General features: G+C 38.9%; 4 protein-coding genes across 6 annotated transcripts; 2 read left to right on the top strand and 2 right to left on the bottom strand.

Annotated features, from left to right (window-relative positions):
* Window positions 1-17: 17 nt before the first annotated feature.
* LOC114821550 (uncharacterized) lies at window positions 18-4,915 on the bottom strand. The gene is made up of 12 exons (XM_029094149.2): window positions 4,263-4,915; window positions 3,676-3,850; window positions 3,380-3,463; window positions 2,870-3,111; window positions 2,365-2,596; window positions 2,005-2,169; window positions 1,791-1,922; window positions 1,410-1,523; window positions 1,113-1,160; window positions 790-868; window positions 623-679; window positions 18-434 (listed from the first exon to the last, which is right to left on the bottom strand). The coding sequence occupies exons 1-12, from the start codon at window positions 4,451-4,453 to the stop codon at window positions 376-378; spliced, it is 1,578 nt and encodes a 525-aa protein (XP_028949982.1). The 5' UTR covers window positions 4,454-4,915; the 3' UTR covers window positions 18-375.
* Window positions 4,916-6,180: 1,265 nt separating this feature from the next.
* LOC114821846 (glutamate receptor 2.9-like) lies at window positions 6,181-9,592 on the bottom strand. 2 transcript variants are annotated; one of them, XM_070814799.1, is made up of 5 exons: window positions 9,203-9,592; window positions 7,834-9,125; window positions 7,434-7,740; window positions 6,944-7,341; window positions 6,181-6,771 (listed from the first exon to the last, which is right to left on the bottom strand). In XM_070814799.1, the coding sequence occupies exons 1-5, from the start codon at window positions 9,462-9,464 to the stop codon at window positions 6,445-6,447; spliced, it is 2,586 nt and encodes an 861-aa protein (XP_070670900.1). In that variant the 5' UTR covers window positions 9,465-9,592; the 3' UTR covers window positions 6,181-6,444. The 2 variants fall into 2 exon arrangements, with proteins under 2 accessions (XP_070670900.1, XP_028951156.1); XM_029095323.2 differs by having other exon boundaries at window positions 7,434-7,737.
* A 2,586-nt stretch (window positions 9,593-12,178) lies between these two features.
* LOC103415604 (protein DCL, chloroplastic-like) lies at window positions 12,179-14,219 on the top strand. The gene is made up of 2 exons (XM_017326875.3): window positions 12,179-12,823; window positions 13,821-14,219. The coding sequence occupies exons 1-2, from the start codon at window positions 12,356-12,358 to the stop codon at window positions 13,995-13,997; spliced, it is 645 nt and encodes a 214-aa protein (XP_017182364.2). The 5' UTR covers window positions 12,179-12,355; the 3' UTR covers window positions 13,998-14,219.
* Window positions 14,220-15,017: 798 nt separating this feature from the next.
* Window positions 15,018-17,047, top strand: LOC103415439 (UPF0481 protein At3g47200-like). 2 transcript variants are annotated; one of them, XM_008353772.4, is made up of 2 exons: window positions 15,018-15,215; window positions 15,493-17,047. In XM_008353772.4, the coding sequence occupies exon 2, from the start codon at window positions 15,525-15,527 to the stop codon at window positions 16,809-16,811; it is 1,287 nt and encodes a 428-aa protein (XP_008351994.2). In that variant the 5' UTR covers window positions 15,018-15,215; window positions 15,493-15,524; the 3' UTR covers window positions 16,812-17,047. The 2 variants fall into 2 exon arrangements, with proteins under 2 accessions (XP_008351994.2, XP_028951036.1); XM_029095203.2 differs by lacking the exon at window positions 15,018-15,215 and having other exon boundaries at window positions 15,253-17,047.
* Window positions 17,048-18,773: the final 1,726 nt, after the last annotated feature.

Below are 18,773 nucleotides of genomic sequence, written 5' to 3'. Positions count from 1 at the left end.
GCTAATGTGATACAAAGTTCAAACATGTATCCATTCTGATAGACAAAACTGAATTAACCTGTTAATGTACAATGATAGTTTGTACCAAAGGGGGATCTCTATATGTTAAAACAACAGATCTCCGAAAAATAGGGGGAGCGGGAATAAATGTTTAGCTTAAGAGTGATGGATTTTACAACAGTTACACATCAAAGGCGTATTTGGGGTGGTGTCATAAAAGAAATAGCACCCAAGATCATATCAACTTTGAGCTGACCTTGTTATTCATGTCTTCGTGTAAGCACGTTGCCGAATCTAATCTTGAATAGTAACGACGCCTTCTGTTGCAGATTACGTGCATGAAGAAAAATAAGTACACGCGGTGCAGTACAAAATTTAGATTTCCTGCTTTGGATCGCCCTCCGGTATCACAGTGTCTTGCAGGTCAATTCTACCTGCAATTGCACGAAGCTTACAATTAAGCCAGCGGTTGTGTTCCAGGAACTTAAAAATTATAATTTTCGGATGCCGGAGTCTTGAATTATTGGATAACAGATGAAACTGTCTATACATAATGATGCTATAACTCTATGCCTATACACTGAGAGTTGAGATAAAAGATGTAACTGCAAGAAAACCGTACCTAACAAGGAAATCAGAGAAGGGGACTTTGAAGATCCATTTGATCTCATATCTGTACCTACAATGTATGGCCCAATTATAAGACTAGGCATAAATTTTGAAAGAGGTACAGAGAATAATGTGACATCTCCATAAAATATGATTCATTTTCTCATGTCAGAAGCAGACCTGAACTTTCAAGCGATTTAAGGACATCGGATTTCTTAAAGGTGTATCCAATGAAATTGGTATCTTTTGATGTTAACATCTGCAATGCCAAACAAGCTAAATCAGGTAAGGCTTCACTGATACAGCACTGATTAGCATAGGGAACTAAAACAATTCCCTTTCACAAAATGCTTTGTAGCGTGCTGGCAGGGGTAACGGGGGATGCTATTGGACATGTGAAGAAAATGCTTTGCTTAAAGGGAAAACAAAATTGAAAGAGCATAACAGAGATTTCAGCATCTTGGTTCCAAAAATAGAGTATGAATAGGGAATATGAAGTTTACCTTCCGCCAAGGTCCCACTGTTGGCATTGTAGATGGCGGTCCCTCTACCTATAATGGGGCCAAAAAGAGGGATGGAAGTTAACAATAGGGTGGCAACTACTATCAACAATATTTGGTTTTGATTCAACAAAAATATGCTTAAAGACATGGACCCAAAAGATAGTGCCAGGCCTATTAAGGAAATGCAAATGTGCAAAGAATATCAGGCATATCTATATCTTCATCCGTTCATCCTAAAAAAGTTTAAATTTTGTCCCACTAAAGGTTAAGATTCCAAATCAATATCAGTGAACTCACTTCAGGAAACTTCTCAAAATTCTGAGTGTCCAAGTCTCCAATGACTCTGGGTTTATATGCAGCTTCGCCTTCATACAGCCTGTCCCACTGAATAGATCTGAACCATGGATGGGCCTGAGAAACATTAGCTTTATAAGTGAACAAATATCAAACAAGAATATATTACAACATTAAAATTCATGAGTAAAATAATTTAAGAACAATCCATTGCCTTTCTATACTTATGTATAGTACCATAACTATTTCAGCACACCCCACCAGGTGATTACTTTCAGGTTTAATTTCTACATTATAGCAGCTATTTCAAAAACAGTAGTTCCTTCAAATTTCATGTGATACTCATACAGAACATCATTAGTTCTTTGAAACCTGGTAACTTACCTTAATTTCTTCTGCTCCATGAGTCCCAAGCCTTGACTCAACATCACATAACAAGTGACAGATCAGATCCTTTGCTTCTTCTGAGATTTTGGGTTCGTCTGGGAATTTCAGGTATGTCCTCCAATTGATTATCTACAGAAAACAGTAATGTTGTCTAACTCTGCAATTATATAGGATTGTTCCAAATATCTAAGAAATACAATCATGATATTACCTTGCGGCATGTGATCCTTGGGTCATCAGAGTAGAAGGGAGGATAGCCTACAAGCATCTCATACATGATTGCCCCTAGGGACCACCAATCACACTCTATTCCATATCCTTTTTTGAGCAACACCTCAGGTGCCATATAGTCAAGAGTTCCAACGGTTGAATAAGCCTAAACAAGATGGATGTTTTTAGTAACTCAGAACAATTACAAATTAATCACTCAATAACTAGGAAGTGAATAAGTTATAAATTTCAAATAATCTGGGTAAAAAAGTGCATCACTGGTTGATATGTCAGCATACTTAATTTAATATTTTGGATGAGTTATTCAAGAAGAATTGAAAAGAAAATGGGATTAAATTACCAAGGCACGGCGATTTCGTTTCCATTGTTGTAACTGTTCTTTTGGCATCAGCCAAGGAACCTTATCACAACCAGATTGTCCTTCAGTTTCAGATATGGATTCCTGGGAGGTCAAATCATCATTTTCCAGCAACAATGTCGAATGCTTATCATCCAGAGGTTTACACAAGCCAAAATCTGAAAGCTTCAAATGGCCATTTTTATCCAGTATCAGGTTATCTGGTTTTATGTCCCTATATGAAGAACAAGGTCATGTAGATGTAAGTTTACCTGTTTTTACTCCGAAACAAGTACACTTTTTAAAATAACATGGGGTTTCGTGTGTTTTTATGTGTTCCTTTTGTGTCTGTATATTAACGGTAAGAACCAGCTAGAGAACCAAAATGTGTCCACATCCAAATCACCTTCATATTGAACTAAAATACTATAGAACCAAAAACCCAGTGGAAAGGAGAAAAAATTTGTTGCTATTGACTAAAATTTGAAACGGTACACAGTTGTCACACCTATGAATGTAGTTGTGTTGATGGATTGAGTGAATAGCCAGAATACTCTCTGCCATGTAGAAACGAGCAACATCTTCAGAAAGAGTATCTTCTCTCATCAGTAATGTCATAATATCACCACCAGGTAAGTACTCCATGATAAGGTACAAGAAATCAGAATCTTGAAACGAATAATGAAGTTTTACAATGCACCGACTATCAACCTCCGCAAGCAAGTTCCTCTCAGAACGCACATGCTCAACCTAAATGCAAAAAGACAATATATCATGACGCACAATGATATGGTAATATCATACAATATCAAGACAAGTATCATGTTAGCGTAACATGATTGTATTAAAATAAATATAGATCAATTCTTAGGGTACTCAGTTTTCTTATTAAAACCAATACTTTATGGAACTGCTTAGTATGCAAGGAGCTAATGGGTACAGCAGCAAAGATAGTCTTCTCCTATACCGCAAGGAATAAGATTTTAGAGATACAGTTCTTTAAATTTTAAACAGTCACCTGTCCGCGACTAAGCATCTCTGATTTCTTCAGTTTCTTCATGGCATAAATCTCTCCTGTACCTTTAGCACGACATAACCTTACCTGCAATTGTTAAACACAAAAGAATGGTACTATATTTTAACGACACGCAGTATATTTCATTCTTTATAGGTAGGTCAAAACATATGACCAATAATATTTTCTTCAGCATATACCCAATGTTATCAAAGCTATGTAAGTACCCACAAAGCTAATACAATAAGGGAAAACCGAAATAGTTCTGTGAAATATTATAATTCGACTTTTTTACATACCTCACCAAATGCACCTTTGCCAATCACAGTTAATTGCTCAAAATCATCAATGCCAATCTTACGTCTTTGCATCCTCATATATTCTGTTTCTCGGCGTTCCAAATTCCTCATCATCTCCTCTTGTTCCTCACTCGGTATCTGATCTTCTTGTACTTTCCTTTGAAGCGCTCGACGTCTATAACAAAAAAATGTCTAATCTCAGTAACAACACATTTTCAATTCCTTCATGTTCAGCACTTACTCATACCGATCCATAAATGCGAACAATAAGTAAACTAAAGTTCACAGCTAAATCGAGTAATCGCATGAGAATTAGTTCTTCCAGTTGCTCGAGTTTTAAAAAATGCCAAACAGAAAACATAAATAGCAAAAGAAAAACCAAAACTATCATTAATATGGAAAAGATTGATTGAAACAAAAGGGAAAAATTAAGCATTTCAAATCGAGCTTAAACACACAAATGCAGCATTAGCAGAACTGCGTGCACGAAAATCGAAGACGAAGTTCGAGATTTCTAATTGGAATCACAATCAATACAAATTTTGAAACTTTTGACGAATTAAAAGCTAAAAAAATGCGCGAAGTACCTCTCTTTGCGATCCTGCAGACCTTGAAGGTAGTTCTTGTAGTGATTCTCAATAAACTGCTTTGCCGCCACCGCCTTCTGGCGCGTGACCGGCGACGAAACCGACACGTCGGGACCCGACTCGAAGCCGCCAACCCGATCCGGCTTCAAGTTAAGAGCACCGAGCCTCATCGTCCCATCGCCGCCGTCCATCTCCACCGACGAACCCTATCAAATCAAGCTCGAACCCGATCAAAACGGTTCAAAAGCTCAACATTTCAGCGGCGGCGAAGAGAAGCTTCCCGTGGCAGGAATTCGAGGAGAGATCTAGCGCACCAAGTGCTTGCGAAAATGACAGAGTAAGAGTTCAGAAGGGATACTAGGGAGTCTGCACTGGCATATGCGTGGGACGGTGAGAGTACAAAATTTATAAATAATATTCACTATTTATATATGCTTAGCTGGATAAATTAATTAATTACTTAATTAATATTCTGGTTTTCGATGGATTTAATGGGAATGGAGTGCAATCGACGCCACCGTCTTCCTCGCATGAACTGGAATCTTAGAGGCAGGATTTTTAATTTTTATTTTATTAATTTCGTTTCTGACTTTTTAGAGAGAGAAAAAGAGGAGAGAGAGAGGAGAGTAGCAGTTTGCCTGTCTTCCTGTTTGAATATCATTTTTATTTTATTTTTATTTATACGATCACGATTGAATCATATCATCATTTTATATTCTTATTATTTTTTGTTTTATTATCTTTATAAAAAAATTAATATAAAATATTGACGTGATTTAATCGTGATTGAACAAAATAAGAAAGGATAATAACAGGAGGGCAGAACAATCTGCCTCCGAGAGGAAAAGGCGAGTGTACAAACGACTAGGTTTGTCGGCGAAGATCTATACATTGCATATTTGACAAGCAAAGGCTGAATCTGAATATTGCTGGACCGTACGGGTTTTGATCGGGTTTTGGCTGGACTTGGAGAGGAAAACCATTTTGTACTTGGAATGATGTGACGGTGGTGGGCCAACTATGTAAAAATGACTTGCTTAGCACGGGTACAAAACTTTCATGCTCGTTTTACATTAGTAATACAATGACGAGTTTTTTTGTGTATGAGGTTGTATTGTTAGTATATGATGTTACGATAAACAGTGAACTTGTATTTTATAAGTTGTTCTCTAATTACATTCCACCGTATATTTTCTTTATAGTTAATGACAAAACAAATCAATAATAATGCGATAAACACGACTCAAATTTATGTTGAAAGAAGTTTAAACGCAAAGACAACATACTTATTAATTGGTCAACAAACTTAACCTACATTTGCCCACTATTGTACGTTAAAATTAACTAAAATTTGAGTGGCATAACATGGCATGTTGGGCAGCTTATGTAAGCGAATCGATTGGCAAAGATGGTGTTGGATGTTTGTCTCTAAAATGTCCTCATCTGCGCTGTGGCGCTACTGTTGGCGAAGATTTGGTCCTCTCAGTGTCGGTAACCAAAGGCAATGGTGATGCCGATAAGGCTAAGTATTCGCGGTACCTTCTGAGGTTTTATGTGGAAGATAGTAACGGGAAGAGAAAGTGGTGCCCTGCTCCCGGTTGCAACTGTGCTGTAGACTTTATTGGTGGCTACGGAACTTGTGATGTTTCTTGCCTCTGCTCTTACAGATTTTGTTCAAATTATAACGAGGAAGGTCTCAGTCCCATGAACTGCGATATTGTGGCAAAGTGGATGATGTTGAAGAACAAAGATGAGTTGGAAAATATAGAATGCATTGATAATATAGATTGGATTACTGAAAACACACAGCCGCGTCCAAAGTGCGAGCGAAATATCAAAAAAGACCGAGGATGTAACCAAGTTTCGCGAGCACGCTTTCGGAAGGAGGCTGGCAGACCTCAAAATTCAAGTGGCTGGGTTCATTAAGGTCGCCCGGTGCTCTTATTTAGCAGCTAGCAGTTGCAGGGTTTACAAACAATCCTGCCTGAAATAAACTGAAACCAAACAACGGAACTGACTTTGGCCGGATATGAAAATCATTGAAAGGAAAGAATGCAGAAACAGGTAAATTCACATTCACCGGCAACAAGTCTTGTGCCACTGACTGAGCTTACAATTTTGTTTAATCAGCTAAATTCAGGTATGTGTTTCTGGAACAATGATGCTTATAATTCCGATAGCTCTAGGCTAAGTGTCTCCACATTTTTGTGTCGGTTAACATTGCTTGTAGTCGCGTGTAGCTCAAGTCCCGCAGATGCTTACGCACTATACGTGCAACTATAACCAAATATGCCAATGAACAAGCAAGACCAGAAATTTGAAATAGGCCAGAGAAAGGACCAGGACCTATTCCTACTGGACCACCATTCAAGTTGTTTGAAGAAGTACAGTTGGGAGAGGACAGCCCGGCCAGCATTTGCTTTTCCAATTTTTCGATTTGTCCATTCTCAGTTGCCTCTAGCATTGCCTCCGAGATGTCAATAGCCAGAGGAGAACCCTTTGGAAAAACCTGCAGCAGACAACGAGAAAAACATGACTCACTCAGTTACCTCTAGCATTACTATCCTTTCAAAAGGATTTTATGTGCACAGCATGATCCGTAAGTATGGTACATGTAAGCTATGCAGAAACAAATTAAACACGACTACACAATGTTTAAAGAAGGGAGGGGAGAAACACACAAATCCAAAACCGCTAGGCTTGTAAACAGGCCCTGTTGTCACGTAGCCCTTGCAGTATTTTGCGAGGAAGACTTTAGCATGAGGCACAACAAAGAAAGCCGCAGCAATATCTTGCTTCTCAAAGGCATTTGGGTAGTCACCTATGGAGGCAATACTTTTGATGTTTTCGGGTCTAAAATCTAAAACATCGGTCAAATATCTAACAATAAATGAGTTGCCATTACAACCAACGGTTGCATTCAGTTTATGAAGTGTGCCAATATCAAGCATGGACGGGTGGACTTGAGAGAGAGTCATCATGGAGGTGAGGCTTGCAGTGAAAGTGGCCGTTACAGCTAGAATCACAACTAACCATGGAGCCAGAACCAACCGAGCCCAATTGTTATGAACTTGTTCTCCTGCGTATATACAAAAACATGTTAGGCTGTATGCGATGGAGGGACTGCGACAAAGCAGTATGGTTGTTTTCTTTTTTTATGAGAGTACTTACTGTTTGCAAAGAAGAGGATGGTGACAGAGAACCAAAGCATTGCCCCAATTCCCTTTATTTCGGGGTTGTCTCCATGTTCATTTTCAATTAACCAGACAACGAAGCATAAAGCAAGGTGTGTAACAAACAACATGAACCACATTTCCGTGGTGAAGGCACGCATGAACATCCATTTTTCCTTCAGCTTATCTGGCTTCACTGGAACAACCATCTCAAGCCCCGAGCTTATGTATGGCTGTGTGAATTCAACATAATGATACCGATCAGATATGACTTCGAAATCACCAACAGCTGCATCAAGGCTCTGCTTTAAATAGATTAAAATGGTCATCAGTGTCTGTAGAATAGAGCCCTAGGAAAACAGTGTCAATACGAAAAGCCAGAAGAAAAGAATCTCTACCTTATTGTAGACCAGTTTCACCATTTCATCATACGAGCCATTGAAGGGAACTAGCTCGTAAGGCAACTGATAAGGAAGATATTCGACAGCTGCTTTAAACACATCGATTGAAAATCCCGAGATGCGTGTTTCATTCGTGCCAGGATCATGTTTTACGTCCACAAACTGCTTGAATGCACCCCTGGCAGGAACCCCTATCTTTAAGGGTCGATCCACATTGACCGGAGTCCACCAATTTGGGGTTGTTTGTAAGCCACCAGGCCAATAGGTTGAACCCAAAACTTCAGAAAAACTATTATCCATCCCCTTTTCCATCAAGCTCTTTGAGAAACCGTATCTTGGCGACCAAAATGCCATCTCTCTGTAGCTTCTCCCAACCACGTTAATGATTTGAAACGTCGGTGGTTGTGCTAGCATACCGTTCTTGAATTCTAGCATGCCACTGAGACCTAGGGAAGCAGTAGACAAAATTTTTTGAGACAATTCTTCTGAGGTAGCATTTCCCTGTTGCAATGTTGTCACTGCTCGAGTAATGGCCCCAGTTGCATCATAAGCTCGGAGAGCGAAGATACTAGGACTAGAAGTTTCTTCTTCGTCAGGGTACTGTAGTCCGTATATCCTGCGAAATCTGGTTTTGAACTGTCTGAATGACGCAGTTGTCTCGAAAAAATTGGTTTTAATACCAATAACACCTTGCATATTATACTTGACAGAAGTGTTAACAGAATCGAGAAGGCTTGCAATCTCATCTGTGACAATCCACGCATAGCCTTTGTCCATCATGCCCATCTGCTTCACTTTTTCGAAGAAAACGACAGCTGACTGCAAAGAGAATTGCATGACTATGAAGACCCTATTGTTCTTGCTTCTCAACTTCTTTAGCTCTTCTTCAACGAAGGCATCCGGGTTAGAGAGAGAAGACAAGGATGGGAAATCTCGGTGGTGTTCAATCTCTGAGTTGACCAAGCTAAGTGAATGAGAGAGGAGAGCTATGATCCCTGAAGTGGAAGAAAATTCATTGTTGCGCTCGTAAACTGCAGTCACCTTTCGCCATTGGAAATGACCAACTAAGGCTGCAACGCATTGCATGTGAAAGACGATATCGTTAGCTATTTGGATGAAAATTGGCCTTTGAAGTGACGCTGATCGCGGGATCGTTGCAGTGGAAGTAAGGGATATGATGGGAACAATACTCTCGGTGATATTATCAATCTCAGAGATAAGAGCTGCTTCCTGCACGGTCAGTCCTCCGACAATGGCCACAACCTGTTTGCTGCTGAGGAGATTGATTGCTGCAAAACAAAAACAAACCCCTGATATCGGCATTCAAATATAAGGTTACAAATTGGTACTGCAAATATAAATTTACCTGCAGCTGTTGCTCGAGCTGAGTTCCCTTGAGAATCTTTCAGGTGCAAGTCCACTTTAGCGCAGGTCGACTTAAAAAGATCTTGGACAGCCATTTCCATGGCTATTTTTTGTTCTTTACCCACGCGAGAGCTGAGATCGATGACACAACCGATTCTTGCAGTTATCTGTTGAGTTACTTGACATTTTTCCTCTCTTCCATTAGCCTTGGCTGAACTCACAAACGATAGCAATACCAGAAAGAAGGAAAGACCACGAAGCATTCTTGCTTTTCGTTGTTAGTCCTTCCGAAATATACAGCATTCATGGTATTTAGAGCTTGATGACTTGACTTTAGGCACAGGAGGAATCATGAAAAATTCAAAGTTGGGGGATTTTTCTGAAATTTATATTTTACCGAATTTGTTTTACATAACATTTCAACGACGATTTTCTCCTAACTTGTTTTTATGGTTTTCTGGGTGCAATATTTTGTGAAAGTCAACACTCAACAGATCCATGGGACCAATAAGCCTCCCCAAGTAGGAGGCACATACCCTAAAGTCATAGCAAGATACAAAGAATATTACTGGAGAAATGAGAATAACATGTATTATACAATGCAAAGAATTCCCCACTTGTTTCAAGTCCTCAACTAAAAAAGTACACCATAGGTCTTGGACTTTGTAAGAATGTGAAGACAAAGTCTCACGTCACTGAGAGACCAAACCATGCAAGGGCTTACAAGAGGTTGGGCTACTCCTCATACTGCCAATTGGTTTATGGTGTAACCTCAACTTTCTTCAGACTTTGACCCGATTGAAGCTTTGATCCTTGAACTAAAAATCTATGAGAATAAGTGTCTTAACTACCTACATTTACATCATACAAATTGCATTTGACTCGGAAGAATATATGTAGATTCTCGGAAACAGATTTGAAGATAAACTTGATGTTGTATATGATAGCGACATGATGAATTGTTAAATGGGAGAGGAAATATTAATTCTCAGGTAAAAATTGGTTTGATATCGAAGTCAAAAAAATTGTATTGACAACTTACCAGGCAATAGTTATTAAAATTTAACTTAATTTACCTGTGGTGCTAGAGCTTAGAAGTTAAAAATCGTACTTTAATTACAGCAGTAGCTTAGTAGCTAAGGAATGCAATGGCCTCTCTCCCTCGCTCTCCTTCCCTTTACTACGAACCGCGCCCATCTTCGTGGGCTGAAGACTGGGCCGGATGGTGGCAGTAGAATCGAAAACCGGTGGTCTTGGACAGCTGAAATTGTTGATTTGCATAGACTGATATATACTGCCCAATATGGCACTTATACATAATCCAAAGAGCTCCGCATATGTTTGACTGTTTGAGGTCTTCCAATCTAAATTGAGCACACAAGCTTTGGTCTCCTTAATTTTCTTAGATTACACTTAATACAGATGGTTTGGCCTCCGAGAATATACAGAATCATGAATTTTATTGAGAGCTTGATGACTTGACTTAGGCACAGCGTGGAATCAGGAAAAATTCAAATTTGGAATTTTTCTGAAATTTTTATTTGACCGTATTTGTTTACATAACATCTTGGTTTTCTGGGTGTAGTATTTTATGGAAGTCAGCACTCAACCAATAGAGTAATAGCCTCCGCAAGTAGGTGGCACATACCCTAAAGTCATAGCAAGAAACAAGGAATAATACTGGAGAACTGGGAATAATATGTATTATATAATGCAAAGAATTCCCCACTTGTTTCAAGTCCTCAACTAAGAAACTACAGCGTAGGTCGTTGGACTTTATCTTGATTAGAGCTTTGGTCTTTGAACTAAAAATCCGTGAGTATAGGTGCCTTAACTACCCTACATTTTCATCACACGAATTTCATTTGAAGAATTCGGGCTGCGTTTGTACCAGACTGCTACTTGCTAACTTCCCAGAATAATACATATATACATATATAATGTATATGTATATATGCAGATTCTGAGAAATTCATACCACCAAGGTCCATGCTACGAAAGAAATTGACAACTGACCACGCAAAAGTCCTTAAAATTTAACTTAATCTAGCTATGGTGCTAGAGCTGAGAAGTTAAAAATCATGCTTTAATTACAGCAGTAGCTTAGTAGCTACGGCAGTGCAATGGCCTCTCCCCTCCCTCGCTCTCATTCCCTGTACTACGAACCGTGCTCGTCTTTGTGGGCTGAAGACTGGGCTGGTCGGTGGCAGCAGAATAGAAAACCGGTGGTATTGGACAGCTGAAATTGTTGCTTTGCATAGACTGATAGATACTGCTCAATATGCTACTTATATATATAATGCAAAGAGCTCCACACATGTTTGAGGTCTCCAAATTTCAACTCTAGGCCTTCCTGCTTTACTTTTTAATCTCGATACGAGTAATATCTTTAATCTAAACAAATATAAAGTGAGCATAGGATGATTTTAAAATGACGGAAATTGAATTGACGGGATTTTATATTCTAAAATTTGTGAATTTTCTTGTTTGGTTAACCTAAACAAATAATGTAATTAAATACAGAATTTGTTATATTTAAGCTCTCAATCATAGAAATTGGGAAATGATACCTATTTACATGGAATTTAAACTTGGGAATTAGAGGTCCCAAATTCCAAGTTTTTTTTCACGTCGAAATTCTAAATTTCTATGTTTATGAATCCAAACAAGGGAATTGGTGCATGTTAATTTACAAATTTTAACTTTTATTCAAATTCAAAATTTATTTCCCTTATCCAAACATAGTGTAAGAGAAATAGAAATACAAGATGAGTAGATATATGCATGGTAACGTATTAACAATTGCATATCATCTAGGTTGTATTCTGACCTATTGGTTTAGGTGGACAATACATCAACGGTCAGAACTCAACAGGCGCCAGCACAAGCACCTTACCGAAGCAAAATCCAAGCTCAAAAAGTTATTTTTATATTGGGCTTGGGCTTTTGGCCCAAAAACCAGAAGCGGAGGTGGAGAGTGGAGAACCTCGCAGGCATTTCCTTGTTTATCTGCTAAGCTCTACAGACGCTGACTGTAACTGATGATGGGTCTGCAAGCCTTCAACTTTGAAGAACAACTATGAGAAAAAGTGATTACCAGAAAAGCACCTTTTAGTCACAGCAACTAGCAACTAGTACCTCAGGGCGCGCAGCCATGGCATCTCTCTCCAGATCACCGCCGCTCCTCCACCACCACATAAACTCCCTCATCCTCCACCCCTGCCCCCTAACTCTATCCTTCCCTTTCCTCAAAGCGAAGTCGCCCCACCCCCGCCTCTGCGCCCTGAAGACCGGAGCCGACGGGGGAAGCAGAATTGGGAGGCCCGAGACGCCGGGGCCCGACCCGGAACTGCTCCGGAAGCCGGTGGTGTCGTCTGGGAAGGACATGGATGGGAATTCGGAGGAAGATGAGGGAGAAGACGGGAAGTGGGTCGATTGGGAGGATAAGATTTTGGAGGACACGGTTCCGCTGGTAGGGTTTGTGAGGATGATTCTTCATTCGGGGAAGTATGAGAGTGGAGATAGATTGAGTCCTGAACATCAGAAGACTGTTCTCCAAAGGCTGCTTCCGTTTCATCCTGATGCTAAGAAGAAGATCGGTTCTGGGATCGATTATATCACGGTAAATTCTGTTTCTTTGTTCAATTGTCGCGGATTAAGCTGCCTTTGGATTAAGCTGCTTTTGAATTAAGCTGGTTTGCAATTCTGGGGTTTAGTGTTTTGGTGCCAAATTTGGTTATTGGATGTTGGTCTTGAATCTTGATTGCCCATTTTAGTGTTTTGGAGCTTTTGAATTAAGCTGCTTTACAATTCTGTGGATCGATTACCCGATTGCCCTTTTTTTTGTACGATCTCTATAACTTTCGTTTACTATAGAAGTGCTTTTTTGAGTGAGAGGATTTTGGCAACTGAGCATCTAGAGAAACATGATAGTATCTGTTTGGATATGCCTGTTGCTGGATAGCTTCTGCTAGCTGATTGTCATTTCTGTTTTGGCATTGATCAGACTTGATTGCTTTCGGGTTTTGACTACTTTTTAAATTTAATTTTGATTCAAGTCTGACTCATAAAGCATCATCAATCTTTTATCCTCCAAACTGAGCTAGGAGAACTTGGGGATGGCAGCCACAAGTGTGATCTTCTTCCTTCGTCATATTTTAGTATCGCTTCCCCTCCAAACACCCGCACTCCAATGTGGGAGTGTTTTACACTCCTTTGTGGAAGGGGGTTGGAGCTCAATCTTTCTAGTTCCCCTTAGATATCTAGTTATCTGTATTGTTTCTGATATGGCTTTTACCGGTGAACGATAAGTAACAATTCTTACTAGTTAATATACGGTGTTTAGAAGGAATATAATGAACTGACCAAAGAAATGCTAATCCACCCCTAGTATCCCGAAAGGATCGCAGTGCATGTAGAAGCGTACATGCTTCCAAAATGATGGAACTTGGCTTCAGATAGTTGTTTTTGCAATTTAAAACCAAATACTAAAAACTTTTTCTGCATCCAACACTTTATCAAAGATGAGTGATTTGGGGTTTTTTCTCAAGCATGCTATATTTGTATTAAAAGTAAATATGCTTGTTAAATGATGCGTTTTTCTCGTTTTGGGTTGGCAGGTTGGTTATCACCCGGATTTTGAAAGCTCAAGATGTTTGTTCATTGTTCAAAAGGACGGAACACTAGTCGACTTTTCATATTGGAAATGCATAAAGGGGCTGATAAGGAAGAATTATCCTTTATACGCAGACAGCTTCATTCTCAGACATTTCCGAAAGCGCAGACGCGGTTTATGAAGCTAGATTTGTCGAATCGTCTGACTTTGTATAACTGTATGTCAAAGAAAATTTTTTGTTCGTTCCGCATTGCTTGTTATATGTCAATTTTAAATTGTTACATAGTAAGATGTTGGAAAGTAGTAGTAATAGATATGGTAGATTCTTTCAAGGTACATGATGCGACTTCAGTAAAAATGCGGGAGTAAATGCTGTGGTGAATAAAATTGTATTGGCTAGCTATTATTCTTTCGGCATTTTAGCCAAAATAGTCTCTGATATTGATAACTCCTCACTATAATCCGGAAATTTGAAATTGATAAAAGTGGTTCCTGAGTTTTTTTACTGTCAATCGTTTTGGTCCTTATGTGAATCTTTGTTAAGTAAGGACAAAAATACTCTTCAATTCGATAAATGGTTGAGCTAAAATGAGTTTGACAAATTTTGAGAGTATTTTTGTTATTTTATTCTTATGTAACATATTTTTCATGAAAGTATCAAAATGATTGACGGTGTACAAACTCAAGTTCTATTGATTTTGGGTGTGATATCCACACACATTTTTTTACTTTTCATACACCTCTTGTTAATTTCTGTTCGTTGATCTTCTTCAACTCATCTGATATGACGGTTGAAAACCAAAAAGATGTGGGAAAAGTAAAAAGGAGTGTGTGGATATCACACCCCTTGATTTTAACCAAAATGAAGAGTTATGTCAATCTTAGAACCATGAATCCTTCAAGTACAGAACATTCTCGCGCCTGTGGGGCGAGTGGCTTCCAGCCATTGATGCTTGATGCAGAGGGGGCAAACACTTGTACCAACGGTTGGTTGGGAGTCCATTCACTCCACATACAATATTGGGTTCCATCCCTTGATGCAGTGGGTCTTTTGGGATTCCAAACGTGTTCAACTGGTAAAATTTCCTCCACTTGTATTTGACATATGGATTACTACTTTAATATCCGACACTTGAGAGACATAAAAGACATTAAAAGTTTGAAGGAAACCAAGCAAATGAAGAAACGAATCACCAAATAGGTTTTTGCAAGAATCACGTCTTGGCTATTTCCAAGTCAAGAATCACATGCCCCTTTACTTGCCCAATTCCAAGTCTTTTTATATACTAATATATAAAAATCTCATTTTGTATAAAATACTGAGATATTTTCAGAACATATATCCGAGCAAGAACCTGCAGGCCGAGGAGAATTAATTACATCAAAACCGATCATCTTTGTAAGTTTCTTCTACAAAAACTTATATAATTATGTCTCAAACATGTTCTTGTCTCTTATTCTGTCAATTACCAGTTAAATAGTAGGTCTGTATATAATATGTGTGTGTGTGTGTGTGTGTGTGTGTGTGTATCGGTGAATCAGAAATATGTTAAGCTATAGCACTCAAGAACTTGAAAAGTCACTGTAAATTTGAGGGAAGAAGTCTTACATGAAGCATATTAGAGTTGCAGGCAGTAGTAGCAGTTATATTTCTGTTTTCTCCTTGTTTAAAGCAGATTTTCAATTAATCGACGCGAACGCGCATGAAATGGAAGCAAATAATGTGAGAAATAAAAATTTAGCGTCCTCGATTCAAGGAAAACTTCAGCAGCAGTCCCCGTTACGCAGTCATCATTCCATATTTAGAGTCCCTAATGTGCTACGTAATGATAACGAAAGAGTTTATGTTCCACGTTTGATCTCAATTGGACCATTGCACCGTGGATCGAAATTGCAAACCATGGAAGGAATTAAATTGTGGTATTTGCATTGCCTGCTTCAGCGAGATCAGACTCGAAAAACTGGTTTAGAGCACTTTGTCGAAGCTATTAGAGATATAGAACAAGATTGTCGGGATAGCTATGAAGAACAAATTGATATGAGCAGTGATGATTTTGTAGAAATGCTGGTGGTTGATGGATGCTTCATTATCGAACTCTTCAGGAAGTCTTCAGGAGAGGTGCCAACAAAGGAGGAAGATCCTGTGTTCCACAAGTCATGGATACACACGCCACTTATAAATGACTTGCTTCTTCTTGAAAACCAGCTTCCTTGGATAGTTCTTGACCGTTTATTTGATCTCACGCTGGAAACCAGTGCAGGTAACAATAACCATATTTCACTTCCTGAGATTACTCTACGATATTTTGAGGTGTATAGCTTGGGGATGCTTTCACGGACCTATCGAGCATCGGGAAGCAAACATTTACTCGACTTCATAAGAAACTCTTTGATCGGATGGTATCAATCAGATGATGCGCATATGCCCTTAAGTCTGTTCAAGATTCCCTCTGCGACGGAGCTTGCAGGATCAGGAATCATTCTTACTACGGGTCGAAAATATGATGGCATGCTCAACATAACCTTCGAAGACGGAGTGTTGCGAATTCCACCAATAAGGGTTTGTAAGAACGGAGAATCGCTGTTTAGAAATCTCGTCGCTTATGAACAGTGTGAAACAACAACCGGTGTGAGTAAATATGCCTCTTATGCTGTGTTGTTGGATCACCTCATTAAGTCCAAGGAAGATGTAGAGCTTCTTGTCAAGAGGGGAGTTATAGAAAATTTTGGCGATGACATGGCCTGGCTCTTGAATAATCTTTCCAATGGTATCATCGTTTACAATTTTACTTACCGAAGAATCTACGAGAATCTGAATACATTTTGTGGGACACGCTGGGACAGGTGGCATGCTTACGTGCGTGCTGCGTTTCGAATTTATTTCAGAAATCCCTTTGAATTGATGAATTTTACTAATGCTGTCTTCATTGTTACACTTTTGACATTGATACAAACAACGTATTCCGTTGCGTCATACTACAAGCCGCAGCAGTAGACCGGCTTCCAGTTTGCAATTGCTTTTTCCCCATTAATGTCATGCTCATGCAGTGTTGATTACAAGTCTCTGTTTGTATTTATTTCAATGTTATCTCCTGTTAAGTTCGCTTGGTTTGTATGTGTTTTCATGTATTCCAATCAAATGAGGATTCACACTGAAGACGCACTCCCATTCAGTTATGAAATAATTCGAAATTATCTTTCTTAAGCATAAGTTAGATTCGTTCTCAGACATTTTCGAAAGCGCGGACGCAGTTTATGAAGCTAGATTTGTCGAATCATCCAACTTTGTATAACTTGTATGTCAAGGAAATATTGCTTGTTATATGTCAATTTTAAATTATTAAGAGCAAGATGTTGGAAAGTATTAGTAGATATGGTAAATTCTTGCTATTATTCACTCCAGTAATTTGAATTTACAAAATTATTCATAAAATCATCCAGTCCCAACTCTTTTTAGTCTCTTGTTTCTGTGCGAATTCCTACTGTGTGCGTAGGCTATGAAATAATCTTGGTTAAAATGGACCAAGAAATCTTAAAAAGCTTGTGGTTATGATTATGTTCTTCCGGTTAGTAACTTAAAGAGGAGTTGCCTAGGACAGTCGTTTATGCACGTGAGTGGCTTCTAGTCATTGATGTTGTGATGCAACAGAACTAACACTTGCATCAATGATGGAGAGTCACTCATGCACATGCCCGACCATCCTAACACATTTCGTAACTTCAAACTATGTTTCATAGTTTCCAGAGTGATTTGGAGTTGCAATGGGAGTGACTCACATGATGAACTAGGTTGAATCGAGCTGAAAAAATGGAGTCAGTTTTGGCCCTGGTTTTGTCACACAAATCATAGTTCCGTTGCACTTAGGTCCATTTTCCCCTCTCTTCACTCTCTTCCCACTTTGCTTTCACCACGTCCTTCCCAGTTCCCACGTCTCTCTCTCTCTCTCTCCCCATTCTCTTCCCCTCCTCTCTTTTCTGAATCGAATAGAACCGATCAGACCAAACAAATACTGAATTAAGTCAATTATATTATTCACTTTGATTCTCGATTTTAAAGGTGAAGTGAACCGGATTGTGCCCACCCGTACTCTGAAATGCTGTCGCTTTTTACACATAAGACAATAAATGGGAGGCAGTATTAAAATTAATCTTGCTCGAAATTGGAAACATTGAGATTATTATTATTATTATTTTTTCTTTTACAAGAAAAAGGAAAAGAAATGTGAATGAAAAGCATATATAACGGCATTTTAACGAGATTTTTTAGCAGAAGAAAACAGATTGGTCGTATCGCCGTCAATAACCAACAGCTGTCCCGTATCATTATCGTTATCGACTGCTCCAAATTCAGCGACAATGATATCAAGCATTATGCGATTAGTTAGAGAGCACCCAAAAGGCATTCAATCTTTAACCTACACTTTCAGTTTCGTGTCACTGCCGGGGTGATCCCCAACTGATATCTGCCAAGTGCCAAGCAAACGAGACGTCGCGTGGACGAGTGCTATAACAACAGCTATCACATCACCTCTCGGTTGTAGCTAAATGTGTCAACTTTGGCTATTTCCGATTGGATTGCGTCTCTCTTGTTACGACATGAGAAAATACAAAAACAATTACAAGATTGATTTTCTCCGAGCAAATATGAATGTTTACAATCTACTTATTTGAACTTTATTGTTCTATCTTCAAGCAGTCGATTCATATCTTGCAATGTTACACACAACAATATATTTTCTTATTCATTATGTTTAATCATCCAACAATACGTTTTTTTATTTGATAACCTTAGATAACTAAACGATAATCCAATCAAAGCCTTATGGTCTAGGCAAATTGATATCTTTGGCTCAAAATTGAATCCGGTAACGTTTTTTGTATTAATTAACGTCAGAGTTTAAGTTATTGTTGACATGTATTAAGTTGTATAAATGGCAAAGTTCTAGTGGAACACCAC

Source organism: Malus domestica, chromosome 15 (assembly GCF_042453785.1).
Source record: "Malus domestica chromosome 15, GDT2T_hap1".
Classification (NCBI taxonomy): Eukaryota; Viridiplantae; Streptophyta; class Magnoliopsida; order Rosales; family Rosaceae; genus Malus; species Malus domestica.
This window is presented reverse-complemented; position numbering and strand designations above follow the sequence as displayed.

Coding starts and splice junctions, on each gene's coding strand:
- LOC103415439 (XM_029095203.2), top strand. CDS start 15,426: ATGAAGCATATTAGAGTTGCAGGCAGTAGTAGCAGTTATATTTCTGTT.
- LOC103415604 (XM_017326875.3), top strand. CDS start 12,356: ATGGCATCTCTCTCCAGATCACCGCCGCTCCTCCACCACCACATAAAC. Junction 12,824..13,820: donor CTGGGATCGATTATATCACG/GTAAATTCTGTT, acceptor TTGGGTTGGCAG/GTTGGTTATCACCCGGATTT.
- LOC114821550 (XM_029094149.2), bottom strand. CDS start 4,453: ATGGACGGCGGCGATGGGACGATGAGGCTCGGTGCTCTTAACTTGAAG. Junction 1,524..1,790: donor ATGGAGCAGAAGAAATTAAG/GTAAGTTACCAG, acceptor AATGTTTCTCAG/GCCCATCCATGGTTCAGATC. Junction 435..622: donor TTCTCTGATTTCCTTGTTAG/GTACGGTTTTCT, acceptor GTGCAATTGCAG/GTAGAATTGACCTGCAAGAC.
- LOC114821846 (XM_070814799.1), bottom strand. CDS start 9,464: ATGCTTCGTGGTCTTTCCTTCTTTCTGGTATTGCTATCGTTTGTGAGT. Junction 7,741..7,833: donor TGAAACTGGTCTACAATAAG/GTAGAGATTCTT, acceptor ATCTATTTAAAG/CAGAGCCTTGATGCAGCTGT. Junction 6,772..6,943: donor AGCCTAGCGGTTTTGGATTT/GTGTGTTTCTCC, acceptor TGTCTGCTGCAG/GTTTTTCCAAAGGGTTCTCC.